The following is an 18,789-nucleotide window of genomic DNA, read 5'->3' on the forward strand; positions in this document are numbered from 1 at the left end:
TTCAGAAGCTGAGGGAGCTGCAGGGAATAAGAAAATGGAAGAGACATTAAACTTAAAGAAAACACAACATAATCAGGAGTTTGCACATAGTTTTATGAAAGTGGAAATCTGCATATATGTACTTTGAACAGGTAACTAATGGTTGGAATTAATGGGAGACACTGGGTGTAGTGTATTTGGATTTCCAAAAAAGCATTCAATTAGCTGTAGCATAAAGGAAAGCAGTATGGTGAATGGTATTTTGGCTTCAGCCATTTACAATCTGTATTAATAACTCAAAAGTTTAAAAAACAGTGTAATACACCCAAATTTGCTTATTTTATAGATTGAGAAATTGAATCGGCCCTATTCGAAATTTTATCAGGGTATATAGACTTGTTCAGTGGGTGGGCTAAAATAGTAGTTGAAGCACGAGTGGAAACTTAAAGTAAAGTTAATTGCTTTGTTAGAAAGAGTTTAAAAAGTCTAAAGTTTGAGATTTTGAATCTGTGAGATTTAGGTGTCTGTCATCACGGCTTGTCACACCAGACAGCCAGCCACTCTAGTGTTGTTTCAATGTTTTGCACCTTTTCGCCAAACTCACAGGATTCGCTGGTCTTTAAACTCCACTTCACCATATTGTCTCCCATCCTACAAACTCCCGCTCTCGCTCTGTTGAGCGTGCACCACTTCCGTCTGTCAAGCAGTGCCCTGTCTGGTAACATTTCTGTGGGGTCTTGCACTGTATTGTTTGGTGGGATTCTGGCTTCTGTTTGTTGCCAGAGGTCAATCCTGTATGCTTGTGGGGATGTTTCGTACGGTAGTTCCAACACTGTAGCAAAGCTTTTCCTCGATTTTAGGGGATTGGAAACTGGCACATGATGATGTAGTGGGTGCCGTGGACCCGAGTTCTGTTCACCTTTTTCCAATTTTTGTTGTAGTGTGTCTTCGGATCTCTGGGGGAGCAACACCTGCAAGTCCGTAAATGATGTTAGTGGGTGTGGGGCGCAGTGTGCCCGTGATTATTCGGCAGGCTTTGTTAAGCAACGGGTCTATTTTCTTCGCATGGGCTAATCTGCCCCATACAGGTGCACAGTATTCTGCAGATGCATAGCAGAGTGCTAGGGCAGTTGATCTAAGTGTGTAAGCATTAGCTCCCCATTTCGTGCCTGCTAATTTTTTCAAGAGAGAATTGCGAGAGCCAACTTTCCCTCGGAGTTTTTGGATGTGGGTGGCAAATGAGAGCGTCCTATCCAGTGTCATGCCCAGGTAAATTGGAGTCAGATAGTGTTCGAGCTCCTTCCCACACCAGAAGATCTTGAGTTTCCGAGCTGCTCGAATCAGGTGGAATGCACACACTTGAGTTTTTGATGGATTTGGGTTCAGAGACCATTTTTCATAATACTGCTTCATTGCTTTGAGGATTGTTGTAAGTCGTACTTCAACTTTTTGGAAGGAGTTAGCTATGCATAGTCATCTGCATAGATAAACCCTGTGTGTGTTAGGAAAGGTTGGTTGGTCATTTGTGTAGACATTGAATAGTAGAGGTGCCAGGACTGATCCCTGTGGTAGTCCGTTCTTTTGTGGACGCCACCTACTCTTAATTCCATTCATTTCTACATAAAATCTACGATTTTTTAGGAGGCTTCTTATTACTTTGACTGTGGTTTCGTTCTTTAACATTTTAGATAATTTCAGTAGAAGGCCTCTGATTCACAGTGTCGAGTAGGAACGTTTACGCCATGACCTTTTTAATCCGAAAGGAGACCAATCCTGACATTACGCACCAGGCCAAGTGATCCAGTGAGTGGTAAAAGGATAAACCCTCGGCCCACTGGAAATCATGAAAATCGTTGGCCACAACATCGAAGGCTTCAGCCACAGTAAAGCAGGCGTCACTGTGCAAGTGATCACAGGGATACAGCAATTAGGAAAATGGAATGTCGTCGTTCCTAGAGCAATGAAGTATATGATTAAGGAGGTTTTGCTACTGTTTACAGATCTTTGACAGGAACACAGCTGGTGTATAGGGTGTTAAGATAATCTTATTTAAGAATCCATATGAAATAATGAAGCAAAGCTTAACTAGATTTCTAAGATGCCCTTTTGACCTGTGCAAAAAGGTTCTACAGAATAGTTTTATAAAGCTGTCTGAAACATAATAGAGGATGTTTCCCTGGCTTTAGAAACACAAACACGAGGAATTCTGCAGATGCTGGAAATTCAAGCAACACACATCAAAGTTGCTGGTGAACGCAGCAGGCCAGGCAGCATCTCTAGGAAGAGGTACAGTCGACGTTTCGGGCCGAGATCCTTTGTCAGGACTAACTGAAGGAAGAGCTAGTAAGAGATTTGAGAAGGGGAGGGGGAGATCCAAAATGATAGGAGAAGACAGGAGGGGGAGGGATGGAGCCAAGAGCTGGACAGGTGATTGGCAAAAGGGATATGAGAGGATTATGGGACAGGAGGCCCAGGGAGAAGGAAAAGGGGGAGGGGGGAAAAACCCAGAGGATGGGCAAAGGGTATAGTCAGAGGGACAGAGGGAAAAAAAGGAGAGAGAGAGAGAGAAAGAAAGTGTGTATATAAATAACGGATGGGGTACGAGGGGGAGGTGGGGCATTAGCGGAAGTTAGAGAAGTTAATGTTCATGAAGATGTCTAACTTCCGCTAATGCCCCACCTCCCCCTCGTACCCCATCTGTTATTTACTTATATACACATTTTCTCTCTCTCTCTCCTTTTTCTCCCTCTGTCCCTCTCACTATACCTCTTGCCCATCCTCTGGGTTCCCCCCCCCCCTTTTCCTTCTCCCTGGGCCTCCTGTCCCAGGATTCTCTCATATCCCTTTTGCCAATCACCTGTCCAGCTCTTGGCTCCATCCCTCCCCCTCCCACTTTCAAATCTCTTACTAGCTCTTCCTTCAGTTAGTCCTGACGAAGGGTCTCTGCCCGAAACGTGGACTGTACCTCTTCCTAGAGATGCTGCCTGGCCTGCTGCGTTCACCGGTGACTTTGATGTGTGTTGCTTGTTTCCCTGGCTTGGTGGTTTTTCCTGGATTAGAATGAAGCCTCAGAATAAAGAGGTGTCCGTTTAAAGTTTGCATGCATTTGCTGTGAGAGCTGTGGATGTACAACTTACAAAATTTAGTCAAACTGAAGATGCTTTTAGCTTCAAAATGCCAAGGTACTGAGGCCATGATTAGATCAGCCATAGTCATTCTGGCTGAACTGACATCAGGAACTATTTGCCTATTTCCACTCCTCTTTCTTGTCTTCTATTTGAGCCAGCAGTAGAGGGAAATATGACTATTTCGTTTTCACCCATCTCCTGCCTCACTTGTCACCCTTGTCACAGATGCACAACAACACTGGATTGTATAGTCTTTGTACCATATAGTCCATGTTTATACTGTATAGTCTTGGCCCAATTGAAATCCTTTATAACTGCTGAGCATACTTTCTATCATGTGTGATGTAACATCTGTGGAGAAGTAAGTGATTCCGAACTGATCAAAACTGGATGTGCCTGAGGTGTTGAATGGTTTTTGTTATTAGAATTGTATTTCACAACAATATGACCACTTGGCTCATTAAGTGTCTCTCCACAATGTCCTTTCAATTCAGGAAACTAACCATGAGTACTGAAGTAACGTCAGGCGTGCTTTAAACAAGGTGTGAGCTTGATGAATGAGCAACACGAGTGTTAAATGTTAACTAACAAGGCCATCTCAACCAAGTATCAGACTCAAGTTTTGTAGTCCTGTCATGTAGGTCATGAATGGTTGTGGACAGGTAATGGAAGGAGGCTCCTTAATTATCCCCATCCTCAGAAGAGTAAAACTGAGAAAGCTGAAGAATTGCCAACCATCTTAAGCCTTCTATAGAGATTCCCACTATCGAAGGAGTCAATTCAGTTCATCTCCTCCTGAATCAAGCAATGTGCATTGGGAGAGTTGTATAGTTTTGCAACAGTCCATTGTGTCCATGCTGCAAGCACCCATCAACATGAATCCGACACTCTGCTTGTAACTCTGAATACATTGCTCCCAGCATTAACTGTGTCTCCAGTCAATGCAGTTGTAACTGCTGTTTAACCATTAAATGGCCCTAGATTTTCTCCGTCCACAAATGAGCAGAGTAAGTTTTCTCAGGTAATCTCTTGGGATTGACAATGACTTGTTGCCATTCCATTTCATAGGAATGAAAACTGCCATTGCACAAATTTTTGAATGTGTGGTGACTGTTGTACACCAGTTGTCATACAGTGTTGATGTTCTGAGCTTATTGTCCAATGGGAAGGAGATCCAGGACAATTGGAGACCAGTATTTGGACAGGCTTAGTGCACGTACTTAAACACATGCATTTTATAAGCATACAGTCACCTGAACTGCATTCACAATTTTTCCATGTTCTCTCGTATCTCTCCATCTTCATTGTACACGTAGCATCACCATGTATTTTAATTCTAATCCAATGATTATTGTAGCCTGTTATTGACCCAATGGTTCAACAGAAAATGTCTTTGAAGTGCTATCACAAGTAGTAATCCCCTTGGCCTTCCGGCATCATTCAATGATTACAACTGTTCTTCACTGGTCTCGTCTCTTCTGTACCAGTTCCCTCAGCACTCAATCTTTTAAATATTTTTCTATCTTTTTAACTATATCTAATTTTACAGCCTCCACCACTTCAGGGACAAAGAATTCTAAAGATTAACTACACTCTCTGTCACAAGGGGTGCTGGGAACGGACCCAAATGCAAGACAGAGACACTGAAGTACAAGGAACAGGACTTGACCAGAGTTAGGATGTGACAGGATTCAGGCAAGGAGCAGGAACAAGAGCACAGACTTTGACTAGGGAAAGCAGGACCAGGACTAGGAACCATGGACTAAGAGACAAGGCTAGGACTCCGAGCCCGAGACTGGACAAGGACCCAGAACCTGGGTCTTGCCTCGGGCTCGGACCCCGGAACCAGGCAAGGACATAACGTGCAAACAACAGGAATTCTGCAGATGCTGGAGACTCAAGCAACACACATAAAAGTTGCTGGTGAACGCAGCAGGCCAGGCAGCGGTGCAGTCAACGTTTCAGGCCAAGACTCCTCAGTCCTGACGAAGGGTCTTGGCCTGAAATGTCGACTGCACCTCTTCCTAGAGATGCTGCCTGGCCTGCTGCGTTCACCAGCAACTTTTATGTGTGTTGCAAGGACATAACATGGCTTGAGGCTGGGGTCTAGGGTCTCAAGCTTTGCTGCTGACTGGGGTCTTGAGTCTTGAGCTTGGCTGCGGGATCCTCGAGGCTTGGGGTCTTGGGTCTTGAGCTTGGCTGCGGGATCCTCGAGACTAGGGTTCTTGGAGCTTGGCTGCGGGATCCTCGAGGCTTGGGGTCTTGGAGCTTGGCTGCGGGATCCTCGAGGCTTGGGGTCTTGGAGCTTGGCTGCGGGATCCTCGAGGCTTGGGGTCTTGGAGCTTGGCTGCGGGATCCTCGAGGCTTGGGGTCTTGGGTCTTGAGCTTGGCTGCGGGATCCTCGAGGCTTGGGGTCTTGGGTCTTGAGCTTGGCTGCGGGATCCTCGAGGCTTGGGGTCTTGGGTCTTGAGCTTGGCTGCGGGATCCTCGAGACTAGGGTTCTTGGAGCTTGGCTGCGGGATCCTCGAGGCTTGGGGTCTTGGAGCTTGGCTGCGGGATCCTCGAGGCTTGGGGTCTTGGAGCTTGGCTGTGGGATCCTCGAGGCTTGGGGTCTTGGAGCTTGGCTGCGGGATCCTCGAGGCTTGGGGTCTTGGAGCTTGGCTGCGGGATCCTCGAGGCTTGGGGTCTTGGGTCTTGAGCTTGGCTGCGGGATCCTCGAGGCTTGGGGTCTTGGGTCTTGAGCTTGGCTGCGGGATCCTCGAGGCTAGGGTTCTTGGAGCTTGGCTGCGGGATCCTCGAGGCTTGGGGTCTTGGAGCTTGGCTGCGGGATCCTCGAGGCTTGGGGTCTTGGAGCTTGGCTGCGGGATCCTCGAGGCTTGGGGTCTTGGAGCTTGGCTGCGGGATCCTCGAGGCTTGGGGTCTTGGAGCTTGGCTGCGGGATCCTCGAGGCTTGGGGTCTTGGAGCTTGGCTGCGGGATCCTCGAGGCTTGGGGTCTTGGAGCTTGGCTGCGGGATCCTCGAGGCTTGGGGTCTTGGAGCTTGGCTGCGGGATCCTCGAGGCTTGGGGTCTTGGAGATTGGCTGCGGGATCCTCGAGGCTTGGGGTCTTGGAGCTTGGCTGCGGGATCCTCGAGGCTTGGGGTCTTGGAGCTTGGCTGCGGGATCTTCATCTTGAAATGCGGAGGCTGATAACTCAGAGGCTGGAGCTGAGAGACAGACTGGGAACTGAACATCTACATAGAGCTGGGACTTATCTTACAACAAGCTGGGACTCAACATCATCTCCACACCAAGGTGGGACAGGTCCACCTGTTGGGTAACAGCAGGATGGTCAGACTTACCCAACAGAGGTAAAGACAAGACATGACCCCCTGCAGGGCAACAGCAAGATGGCCTGACTCACCCCACGGAGGCGAGGACAAGAGACAAACACCAAAGAACAACGACAGTTCCATCTCTGCTCTGGCCTCAGTTTGCTGGCTACGGAAACAGCCGGATCCCTACCTAGCTTGGAGTGGCTGGCAGCCACTCAACTGGCCCAGGAAACAGCCGAATCCATACTGCAAAGGCAGCTCCAACTACTGACAGCAAGGCTCCATGAGGGGATGGTTCCCCAATGCAGCCTAAAGAAGGCAATTGGCTGCTCTAGCCTTCCACCAGCAGGTTACTCCAAGGGGGACTGACAAAACAAACCAGCAGCCCACACTCAATCCCAAGGCTACTTATATTGCAAGCCCAAAGATGGGAATCAGGTGCCTTTGATTTAGTCAAACAAGGGACAGCTGGAAGACCCGGAGTCCTGAGTCCATGGACCGGACCGTGAACCAGAATGCGGACTTTGCGGACCGGACCATGACACTTTCCCGCCAGACATCACTTTTCATAAAACGAATCTGTTCAATGCTCATTGTTGATATGACATCATTTGACTACATTTCATTATGGCCACAGGGTTAAATGGAGAGCTAAATGCGAGATGAACTGAGATAATCTGCCTTTGACATTTGGCTGAAAGTTTTATCAAACAGCCCTAGTAAAACTGGAGTAAGAAGGTAATATATGTTAAAACTTTACACTGGTTGCTATCACCCTTAGCACTTTGGAGAGTAGAACTGCTTCGAACTGTAAAAAATTGAGGCAGGATTCAGTCACGGGTCCCTGCAGTGCCTTTTAGTAAGGTCATCGCTGATCTTTTACTTATGTTATTTCCTCTACTATTCTGTGTCCATCAATTTTCTGACCATTCCCGGCTTTCTTGGGTGGAAACTTCCAAAGACTCTCTGTTCTCTGTGTGAATTTTTTTTTTCTCTCGTCTGTCCTGACTGGTTAAACTCCAATTCTGAAACTTCAGCTTGGTTTTCAAGACTAGCCAGAAGCAAACATCCTTCAGCATCTACTTGGCGAACTCCTTAAACATTTTGTACACATCAATGAAATCAGCTGAACAGAAGTATACTGTATAGCCGTCTCCTTAATCTGGCAAAACAAGCTTGTTATCCTTGGAATTAATCGGATGAACGTTCTGTCTTCTCTGTAACTTGCTATTATCTCCTCTTAGGAAAATTACCTTCACTATGTAGTTCAAAGTGTTATCTGCAACCCTCCAACCTGATGGCATTAACATCGATGTCTCAAACTTCCAGTAATGCTTCTTCCCACTCTACACCCTACACCATTTCCCATCCCTTTGGCCCTCTCTCATGTTAACTACTTGCCCGCCCATCACCTCCCTCTGGTGCTCTTCCGCGCCCCCAACCCGCTCCTTTTTTTTTTCTTCCATGGCCTTCTGTCTCACCAATCAACTTCCTAGCTCTTTAATTTATCCTGCCCCCCCACCAAGTTTCCCCTATCGCCTGACGCTTCTCTCTCCCCTACACTCACCTTTCAAATATACTCCTCAGCTTTTTTTCTCCGGTCTTGCTGAAGGGTTTCGGCCTGAAATGTACTTTTTTCCATAGATGCTGCCTGGCCTGCTGAGTTCTTCCAGCATTTTGTGTGTATCTGCGGCCCTAATTATTGAATTCCTGAGGACACTGGTTGCAGCCAGTTCAGGTGAAATCTGTCCCACACGAATGACTGCCTCTTTACCAGCACTGCTGCTTGAAGGTGTTGCTACAATATCCCTTGATACAACCATCCCTAACAGCGTTATTGATTTTAATGCTACACTGCTGCTAAATTGCCACACTCTCAGATAGGTGGCAGGTACTGTTTGTATCACAAGTGCCAGTCAACTTTGATCTCGTGCAAAAAACTGTCTATCACCTCTAGACATTTACAGAATTACCATTGCCAAAACCCAAGCAACAATGTCCTGAGGAGCACCAGGGATGAGAAAGTGATTCAGATGCATTAATACTGTAGCCATGAGTGTAAACCTCAGGCTGAATGTTCTGGGGCTGAGTGAGTAACTTGTCTCCTGATATTTCATAGCCTTTACACTAATTGCAAGGTACGAAGCAGGAGTATAAAGGAACACTTTCTAAGATGTGTGCAATTTCAATGGCAGAGACAGTGCAATCTGCATGATGGCGTGCAACATGCCTACATGATGTACTTTTTACCAGGTGCATGCTGTGAAGGGCCAAGTTGTCTTTGAGAGCATCTCACTAACCCATGGTCACTCAACAAGGTATGGCCAGTATGGTACAAAGTAAAATTACCCTCTTTCAAATTGCTTTCCTTCCTGATATAGAAATGTATTGGCACTGGGTCAAATACTGCAGGGATATCTTTCACACAGTCATTCAGATGTGAAGAAAGCAGCTCACTGGTGCCTTCTGATGGACAATTATAGATGAGCAATAAATGTTTATCTTCTAGAGTTGCACACATAAAGAAAATGAAGTAAATACAGAAAAGGTGATATATTACCATTTATTATCTTTAAAAAAACTTGTTTTTCTCACTTGTACTAGTTAATGTTGCTCCTCACTCTAACTTATGATAACTACCATCATCAAAGTAATTGATAATTATAGTAAAGGCCAATGAACAAATACTGATTCTCAGGTGCAGCATTTATCACATCAGAGGAAGTATCTTTTGTCCTTACTATTTTCCACTTTTCCAACCAATTTGCAATGGTTGTAGCAAGGTAGATTCTGATTTCATGCATTTTCTCTTTTGTTAATCTCTCACGCAATAAATTACAGTTTGTCATCTAAAAAATCTACAGAGAGATTTGTGAAATTGCCCTATGTGTTAACAAGATACTTAAAAATGATTAGATTGCTCAAACATAGCTTGCCTTACGTAAATGCAAGCTGATTCTGATCATTGTTATCAGTCTCCCTGTACTCAGTCATTCTGCTCCTTGCTATTAATTATTCTGAAAATGTTCCATAACTGACACCTTTATATTTTCCTTGATTCTTTTTCCCCCTCCTTGAATAATCTGGGTCAATAATAAAGACGAGCAACAAATATGCCACAACCTTACCCTTTTGTATTTTTAAGGCAAAATAGGAATATTAAATATAGATCTGCTCAGATTTATTGGATGAAGCCAATTTTATTTCTTGATTGTAAACTTGCAAACCTGTACATTCTGCTTTGTTGAACAATATGGTGTTGCTTACAATTTGCTGCCAATTTGCTTACAATTGTTTTCTGATCACTTTAGAGGCAGAAAATATTGCCAAGAGTTTTAATATCAAGTTATATCCCGAAAGCCAGTGAATCCGTAAGACACTGCCCTTATGTTGGGAACGGGAAGTTATTATAGGTCCGGTGATTTGATTAGCACTTGCAGTTGCAAGCAGGTGAAATTCTATGGTGCAATTTGTGTATCAGTTAGCTATATTATAATATTTCATGACAAGTATTTATTTCACCAGTCTTGTGCAGTTTGACTCATTTACTAAAATTCAAACAAACTCTAAAAGTGTTAGTTATTATTCTGAACAGCACACGCTTCTTTTTATGTAGCAGAGATTTTCCATACAAACTAAACTTTGATTATTACAACACATGCAAATATGGCATCAATATGCAAATTACTAATGTACAGCATATAAAAGTTACATTTGTATGTAACTAGAACTGATTAAAGATTTATTGATGCTGAATTAATATGCACCGTCAATTCAAGGAAAATAGGCTGGTGGCATTTGGTCTGAAGCAACTTTCTCGTATGCAGGTGGAGCATTGGGAATCTGTTAAATGGAAAACAAATATTGTTTTTAAGGCTAATATACACGATAACTCAAACACAGTTTAATATTAATAGTTTACTGCATCATTGTTTTGTTTCACAGTGTTTAATTTAGATTTATTTAATGACAGAAATAAGAAACAATTAAACCTTGTCAGTTATTTTAAAAAGTAGTTGGTGCACAATGCTTTAGATTACAGTACTACTTAAGCTTTTAATTTGGCAAGAATATGAAAGGAATTATATATAGAGTTGTGATTTTGAGGCATAATACAAAAATCCAGATTTTAATGGAGACAGTTATGAGAGGACAGCGCATCAGTCAAGTCCTGAGAGATATCAGATTTTAATGGTGAACTTGCTGGGCCATGGATATTCTCAGGCTTTTTAACTATTTAGTCTCTGCGGAGAAATTTATTTCCTGACAAATAGTTGTAGACACGAGTCTCTGTGAGGTGCAGCTCACATCTAACTGTTCCCACCAGCCATGATTTGTTCTCTGGTACCAGTCTTGACATATGCACTCAGGTTTCTTCAATTCTTTTAAACAGTTCTTTAAAACCTCAAAGTCCACTTTATAGTGAACATTGCTTTTGATGTTTATTGTTGAAAATTTTACCTAGATATCAAGGATGTAATTTTATCTTCAAGTTTGAACACAATGTAACTTGCCAAGAAAACTTGAATAAGAACACTTATTCAAATATTTATATCCTGGAAATCTAAATGTGTGAATTAGATAAACTTATGGAATAGGCAACTTCTTACCATATTGGAATGTGTGTAACCATTCATGGGTATTTTGGTCTCTGAAGAGATCTCTTCTTTGCTATGATGAAGGGTTGGCATAAAGAAACTCGCTACATTATCAGGCACACGTTGATTCTGAAATAAAATGTGTAAGTAAATTCAGTTGGGGCATACCACTAATCTCTCAAATGGATTATGCAAAGATTAATACCAAGTATGAAAGCGAAACGCAGTTTAAATGTATAAACTTAAAATGTTATTGAAATCACTATTCCCAGTTGTAATAAAAAGAGTAAGATTGATCAACTGGTTGCTACAATAACCTTGTACTCAAAAACAAGGAACTGATTGTGGACTTCAGGAAGAAGTCAGGAGATCACACAGTCCTCGTTGAGAGGTCAGCAGCTTCAAGTTTTTGGGTGTCAAAATCTTGGAAAATCTATCCTGGGCCCAGCATATTGATGCAATCATGAAGAAGGAACCCCTGTGGCTCTACTTTGTTAGGAGTTTAAGGATATTTGGGATCTCACCAAAGATTATTATAATTTTTATATGTACAGTGGATAGCATTCTGACTAGTTGCATTACAGCCTCATATGAAGTCTCCAATTGACAGGGTTGTACACTCAACCAGCTCCATGGTGGGCATAACCCTCACCTGCTTTGTGAATGTTTTTATGAGACAGTGCCTCAAGAAGATGGAATCTGGCATTAAGAACCTTCGCCATCTGAGGCATTCCACCTTCTCACTACTGCCATCAGGGAAGAGGTACAAGAGCTTGAGGACGCACACTCAGTGATTCAGAAACAGTATCTTCCCTTCTTCCATCAGGTTTCTGAATGGTCTATGAACGCATGAACACTACCTTGTTATTCCTTTCTTTTGCACTATTTATTTTAGTAATGTATAGGTTCTTATGCCTTTGCACCATAGTTTTTGTCTGTATCTTTGTATAATAGATTATCTCAGTCTCTTCCTCTGCACAGATATTCTCTTGGTGTCTGCACCACCTTGGCTTTTCCTTCATTCATCTTTGAGTTCTAACTTTTCCTAGAAATATTAACTCTATTTATTTCTCTGCAGATGCTACCTGACCTGAGTATTTATGACAGTTCCTGTTTTTACAGTTCGCTGTGTTCATATTTTAATGCAAAGGTTCCCAAACTGGGGTCTATGGACCCCTTAGTTAATAGTAAGGCTCAATAGCATAAAAAAGGTTGGGAACCCCAGTTTTATTGGTACCTTTGCGTTTTTGATTCATAGAATACATTATTACCGTGCTTGACTACTTTTCATTAAACTACCTTCTGGTCATGAATATTGAAACTGAAAAATATACCTGGAGTGTTAAGTATCCATTGCGTTTTTTGTAATACCAGCACCCAATTATCAGTAGAATTAGAAGTATTATGATCAGAACAGCAATGCCAATGGCCCTGGAAGAAAAGAAATGGGAATGTCAATTTGTATCCTCTGTTCTCCAACTGATAGAAAAGTCACATAAAATTTATTTCAATAATCATCAGGAAGTCAGTGAACCTAAATCTTGATTATTGCTGACCATAATCAGGTTTCTTGACTCTTGGGAAAAGAATATTTAGTCAATTGAGCTAAAACCACTGTTTCACTATATGCTTATATCTCAGCAACACTCACAACACGCTGGAGGAACTCAGCAGGTCGGGCAGCATCCGTGGAAAAGATCGGTCGACGTTTCGGGCCGGGGGGCCCCCCACCTTCTTTATAGGGCCTCTGCTCCTTCTCTCTACAGTCCTGATGAAGAGTTCCGGCCCGAAACGTCAACCGATCTTTTCCACGGATGCTGCCCGACCTGAGTTCCTCCAGCGTGTTGTGAGTGTTGCTTTGACCCCAGCATCTGCAGATTATTTTGTGTTTGCATATATCTCAGCTGTTTTGTCTTAACTAAATTTACTTTGGTTTTGTAATCTTTGATTTTCATTCTCTGTTAAATACCTGTATTATTTTGGAAATTTTCAGTTTCTCCTTATTTTGACCCTATAAGTTTTTGGGTGAGCCTGTTCCAGATTTTTTTGATTAATTATTGCATGAAGGAGTACTTCATAATATCTCTGAACACTCTGGGTCTAATTTTAAGATTGTTTCTCCTTGCTCTGAATTATTCTGGCAGAAGATGTAATTTAGCCAGTAATGGTTTATATAGTATTATCACTTATTAATCTGAAACAGTTCTTCAAATTTGCCATTTAATTTATGATAAGCTGGGAAAACTGAGCATTGTTTATGCATACTTCATAGCTCAGTTAAAGTTTTGGTAAATGTAAATTGCATACTACCAAAGTTCAATACAGTGGACTCTAGTTAATTGGGCCATTGTTTAATCATGACAGCCACATACTTGGGACAAGTCTTAAAGAACAAGAAATAATTGAGAAAATAGCTGGGATTCCCTTTGTTTAATTGGGACACTATGCGCCTAATTGGGACAGGAGACCGTTGCCAAACAGTTTCCAACTAGAATCAGACGTGTTCACTTGTGTGGCTGTTAGACACTGCACCATGCTTCGAGTGAATATTTTAAAAATAACATCAGTTGCATTTACTTGTATTAAAAAAAAGCTGTGATTTTTATCACCATTAGTTCTGAGAAATTAGCAACAAGACAATTCAGAACTGTTTTGCTCACTGTGCTTTCAAGCATTCAGGTTTGAAGATGCCAGAATGGGCCAGAAGTGATAATGAAACAACTTCAAAACTTCAAGTTAGGTACTGCAAAGAATTAAAGTATTGATATTCATCTTCAGTGTTGGCGCATGGCCAAGTGGTTAAGGCGTTTGTCTAGTGATCTGAAGGTCGCTAGTTCGAGCCTTGGCTGAGGTGGTGTGTTGTGTCCTTGGGCAAGGCACTTAACCACACATTACACCGTGACGACACCGGTGCCAAGCTGTATAGGTCCTAATGCCCTTCCCTTGGACAACATCGGTGGCATGGAGGGGGGAGACTTGCAGCATGGGCAACTGCCGGTCTGCCATACAACCTTGCCCAGGCCTGCGCCCTGGAAACCTTCCAAGGCACAAATCTATGGTTTCATGAGACTAATGGATGCCTATATAGAAATCATCTTCAATGTTGCAGTGAAAGTGAAGACTTAGAGGATGCAATCATTGATAGTATTGTATGAAGACAATCTATTATCTACAAACAAACAGGAATTCTGCAGATGCTGGAAATTCAAGCAACACACATCAAAGTTGCTGGTGAACGCAGCAGGCCAAGCAGCATCTATAGGAAGAGGCGCAGTCGACGTTTCAGGCCGAGACCTGACGAAGGGTCTCGGCCTGAAACGTCGACTGCGCCTCTTCCTATAGATGCTGCTTGGCCTGCTGCGTTCACCAGCAACTTTGATGTGTGTTGCATCTATTATCTACACTAGGTGTCTGCACTGATTTTGTACATTTACAGTTAATGCTGCAAATGAAGTTCTTCATCGATAACTATTGGTCAAACAACACTGCAGCACAGAAATAGGCCCTTTGGCCCATTTAGTCTATGGCAAACCATTAATCTGCCTAGACATATTGACCTGCACCACACCCTCCATACACTTCCCATCATGTACCTATCCAAATTTCTTGGAAATGTTGAAATTGAACCCACATCCACCACTTGAACTGGCAGCTCATTCCACAGTCTCACAACCTTCTGAGTTAAAACTTTCCCCCTCATGTTCCCCTTAAATATTTCACCTTTCATTCCCATCCTCCCATGACCTCTAGTTCTAGTCTCACCCAAACTCAAAGGAAAAACCTTCCTTGTATTTACCCTGTCTATACCCCTCATAATTTTGTACTCCACCATCAAATCTCCCCTCAATCTTCTATGTTCAAAGAAATAAAGTCCTAACATTCAACCTTCCCTATAACTTGGGTCCTCAAGTCCTGGTAACACCTTTGTAAATTTTTTTTCTGTGCTCTTTCAAACTTGTTTACATCCTTCCAGTAGGTAGGTGACCAAAACTGCGCACAAAACTCCAAATTAGACCTCACTACTATTTTATACAATTTCAATATAACATCCCAACTCCTTTACTTAATACATTGATTTATGAAGGCCAATGTGCCAAAAGCTTTCTTTATGACCCTATCTGCCTTTAAGAGCACTTCCGAGGAACTATGAATCTGAATTCCCACATCTTTCAATTCTACCATTCTCCGCAGCGCCCTACCACTTACCATGTAAGACCTACCCTGGTTAGTCCTCCCAAAGTGCAGCACCGCATTCCTGTCTGCATTAAATTCCACCTGCCATATTTCAGCCCATTTATCCAGCTGGTCAAGATCCCATTGCAAATTTAGATAGCTTTCTTCACTCTCTACTGCACCCCCAATCTTGGTGTCATCCACAAATTTGGTGATTTGGGAACTAATACACAACTATTAGGAACTAATGCACCATTTTATAGTACTGTAGTATTTGTAGTATTTATAGTGTTCTAATTTGTTCTGTATTTCATTTAAACTCTTTATTTGTTACTCAATTAAATAGTAGTTCACTTTTTAAAAAAAGTAACTTTTAAACTATTTCAATGAACCTTTGGCTAATTGGGGTAGCTGCTTAATTGGGTCAAAACGTACTGGTCCCAATGTGTCCCAATTAACTGGAGTCCACCGTATATCAAAAATATTTCAATGACTGAAAATTATTTCTACTAGTTATATCTTTACACTACAAAGCAATCTCATTAGGATAACGGTGAACGGTATAATCTTTGGTCCTCATATCATTAAATTTAAAAAAATCACAAAAGGGGTATAGATAGAGTGAACACAGTCTTTTTTTCTGCAGAAAGGGGAGCTAAAATCAAAGAGCATAGCTAAAATGTGAGAGGGGAAAGATTTAAGAAGGATCTGAGGGGCAAATCCTTGGTGGTGAGTATAAGAATCAAACTACTGGAGAAAGTAGTTGAGGCAGGTACAATAATGATATTTAAAATATATTTGCATAAGTACTTAGCAAGGGTTCAGATGGATATAGGCCAAACATAGGCGAATAGTGCCTGGTGGGCACCATGGTTGGCAAGAACTCCTTGGGTCAAGGACTTGTTTCCATGCTGTATTAGACAATAGGTGCAGGAGTAGGCTATTCGGCCCTTCGAGCCAGCACTGCCATTCACCGTGATCATGGCTGATCATCCACAATCAGTATCCAGTTCCTGCCTTATCCCCATAACCTTTGATTCCACTATCTTTAGGAGCTCTATCCATCTCTTTCTTGAAAGCATCCAGAGACTTGGCCTCCACTGCCTCTGGGGCAGAGCATTCCACATATCCACCACTCTCTGGGTGAAAAATTAATCCCAACAGTAAATGCATCTTCATCCCTGATGAAGATTGCAGAGTTTGTCATCAAAACATTGGTTATAATCGATACCTGCACTCAGCTGAAAGCACAAGAGGGGTTTATTTGGCATTATTACGGTTATTTATGTAATGCAGCCATTTACAGCTACCGACAAATTGAACAACAAAGTTAAAAATGTCAAGATGGTATGGATTTATGCTCTGTAATGTTCAAACTATCTTTTTAAATGCAGGCAGTTGTACTTGAGTTGATCATGTCAGATAAGTTCACCTTTTAAATTCAAAATAGGTATTATTCTATTAAAATGCATTTTATATGTATTTATTCATTTGGGTATTAATTGTGTAACTGTGGTAAGTTAAATAGGATACCTTTTTGACAAATGTTTAGAGATGCATCACATATTGAAAATTAATAGCTTTGGACATTGATTACAGATGTCTTCACACAATGGCGACATTTAATCCTGTCTAACAGTGGTGTCTTTGTACTATAGATTTGCTTCTGTGAAGTAAGTCCTGTGTTCATAAGGTATCTCTTAGTGGAGATGATGTAATAAACCCTCTGGGACATCATAATGAATTTAGTCATTTAATTCTGAAAGCGCAAAACATGAACATCAAGATGCATGTTTTCTAGTATTAAGGGATATTGTCTTCAGGGAAAAATACTCTATTTAGAAAGAGAAGATGTATTGACCTGCAGCAGAACAGAACATGGCTTTACTGTATATTCAACATAAATAGATGTACTGTGACCATTATTATGAAAAAAAACTAACAGACTTTTAATGCACAAAAAATAATTTTTACAAGAAAAATTCTTGTTTGTATCTTTGTTTAACAATTAGTTTGCATTTGTATTCAAGTTTCCAGTTACTTGAATTTTCAACTGTCTTCTGATCAACAGAACGACAATATTTTCACCCCATTTAAAATGTAATTCTGGCCTGTTTCTACATTGCACACAAGTTGTTTATTTTTGCTGCTTAATTAACAAGAATGATCTCCAAAAAGACATGCTGTAACTGTGGGTCTTCCTGACATACGATTTTTGTTAGGTTTGAGTTGAATGAAATTCTAAACTCACATCAAGCAATGTGATTGTGATTTTAGATGCCAAAGTTGCACTTATTCCACAGTAGCAACAGGGATTAGTCCTTAATTTGTTCTTCAGCCTCAATATGTAAAGTTCCAATCTTCCAACTTTGTACTTTATATAAAATGTGTCAGAACGCAGTATTTATAGCAGAAAGCCAGGTCATGCATCTTAACAGGTATATGTTAGTACTTCATGGGATCATTCTCCCACGATGTTTAATCTCACTCCATCAACACTTACTATTTGATTCTTCCTTATACATTTAACGGATTTATCCTTAAACATAACCTTTTATTAAGGAAGGCACTGTCAATTCATGCTTCATCTACTCAAAGTATTGAGCCACAAACAAATGTAAGTAACACACTTACTCATTCTTGAATTTTGCATGGTCAGCTGGTAATCTGACATTTTGCTTCCAGTCTCTATTCCATAAATTCAGCAATGATATTTATAGTCTTCAACAATTTGAGAAACTTTATGTATGTGGAATCAACAATGTTTTAAACAAAATTACAGAGAACTTTTAAATTGAGTTCATATTGTAATTTATACAATTGTCAAAATCAGAACTTGGGTTATGAGAGCAGATGTAGAAATTACAGAACCAGTTGAGTAAATGTTTAAACACTATAAGCAATTAATACCACTGGTGCATTAAGTTAGCTTGGAAGTAGTGAAGAGGAAAAAGCATTCTCAAAGGTTGTTCAAACTTACTCTTCTAATTTCAGGTAAAGTCCAACTCCCCTCGAACGAAAACCTCCTTGCACAGTATTCTTTGGCATTTCTGTTGAGTCAGTTGGTCTAAGAAACAAAGCATAAATATGAAATATTACTAGAATATATTCAACTTGAAGCATTTTGACTGTTCAGAACCATCATCTGCAATAACAAGATAAACTTCAATATTACTCAGTGTAAAAGATAGACAGGACCGCTGCAATCACATTAAATGCTATGAACATAACTTGAATTATTGTATCGAATTAAAACTGAACTATTATTTTGATTGCTTCAGTTAGCACTAGTAACTTACCCTTGTTAGAAGCTGCTGGTGATGTATGAAAAGGTCTTAATTCTAGGGCTGAGTAGTGTTGGTATTAGCAGTGACTCTTGTATTCCACCCCCAAACCCCCTGTCTGGAGTTCTCATGACTATCATGAGATCAAGGCCTGACCAGCAGGATCTTTTTATAGGTATAATTGGTGCGAGTAAGCAGCAAACTGGCAAAAAAAAGGAAATTGTCAGATGTTTCAAGTTTGATCTGCCTTTTTATGAGCACAAGGTTGCAATTCAGTTCTGAATCCAAATAGTACCTCCCTGTGGTGCTTCCTA

The 18,789-nt window shown here is 41.4% G+C and overlaps 1 protein-coding gene across 1 annotated transcript; it reads right to left on the bottom strand.

The window, feature by feature from the left end:
- Positions 1 to 10,025: 10,025 nt before the first annotated feature.
- On the bottom strand, positions 10,026 to 18,571 carry mlana (melan-A). The gene is made up of 5 exons (XM_063047668.1): positions 18,491 to 18,571; positions 18,172 to 18,258; positions 12,353 to 12,449; positions 11,031 to 11,147; positions 10,026 to 10,263 (listed from the first exon to the last, which is right to left on the bottom strand). Exons 2-5 carry the CDS (start codon positions 18,237 to 18,239, stop codon positions 10,195 to 10,197), a joined length of 351 nt encoding a protein of 116 aa, XP_062903738.1. The 5' UTR covers positions 18,240 to 18,258; positions 18,491 to 18,571; the 3' UTR covers positions 10,026 to 10,194.
- Between the last annotated feature and the right edge of the window lie 218 nt (positions 18,572 to 18,789).

Source organism: Mobula hypostoma, chromosome 5, assembly GCF_963921235.1.
Source record: "Mobula hypostoma chromosome 5, sMobHyp1.1, whole genome shotgun sequence".
NCBI lineage: Eukaryota > Metazoa > Chordata > Chondrichthyes > Myliobatiformes > Myliobatidae > Mobula > Mobula hypostoma.

Excerpts from the sequence above, each read along its gene's own strand:
- mlana (XM_063047668.1), bottom strand. The coding sequence starts at position 18,239 with ATGCCAAAGAATACTGTGCAAGGAGGTTTTCGTTCGAGGGGAGTTGGA. Across the intron at positions 12,450-18,171 it reads CTTTACCTGAAATTAGAAGA|GGCCATTGGCATTGCTGTTC; the intron begins GTAAGTTTGAAC and ends CTTTTCTTCCAG. Across the intron at positions 10,264-11,030 it reads GTTACACACATTCCAATATG|ATTCCCAATGCTCCACCTGC; the intron begins GTAAGAAGTTGC and ends TCCATTTAACAG.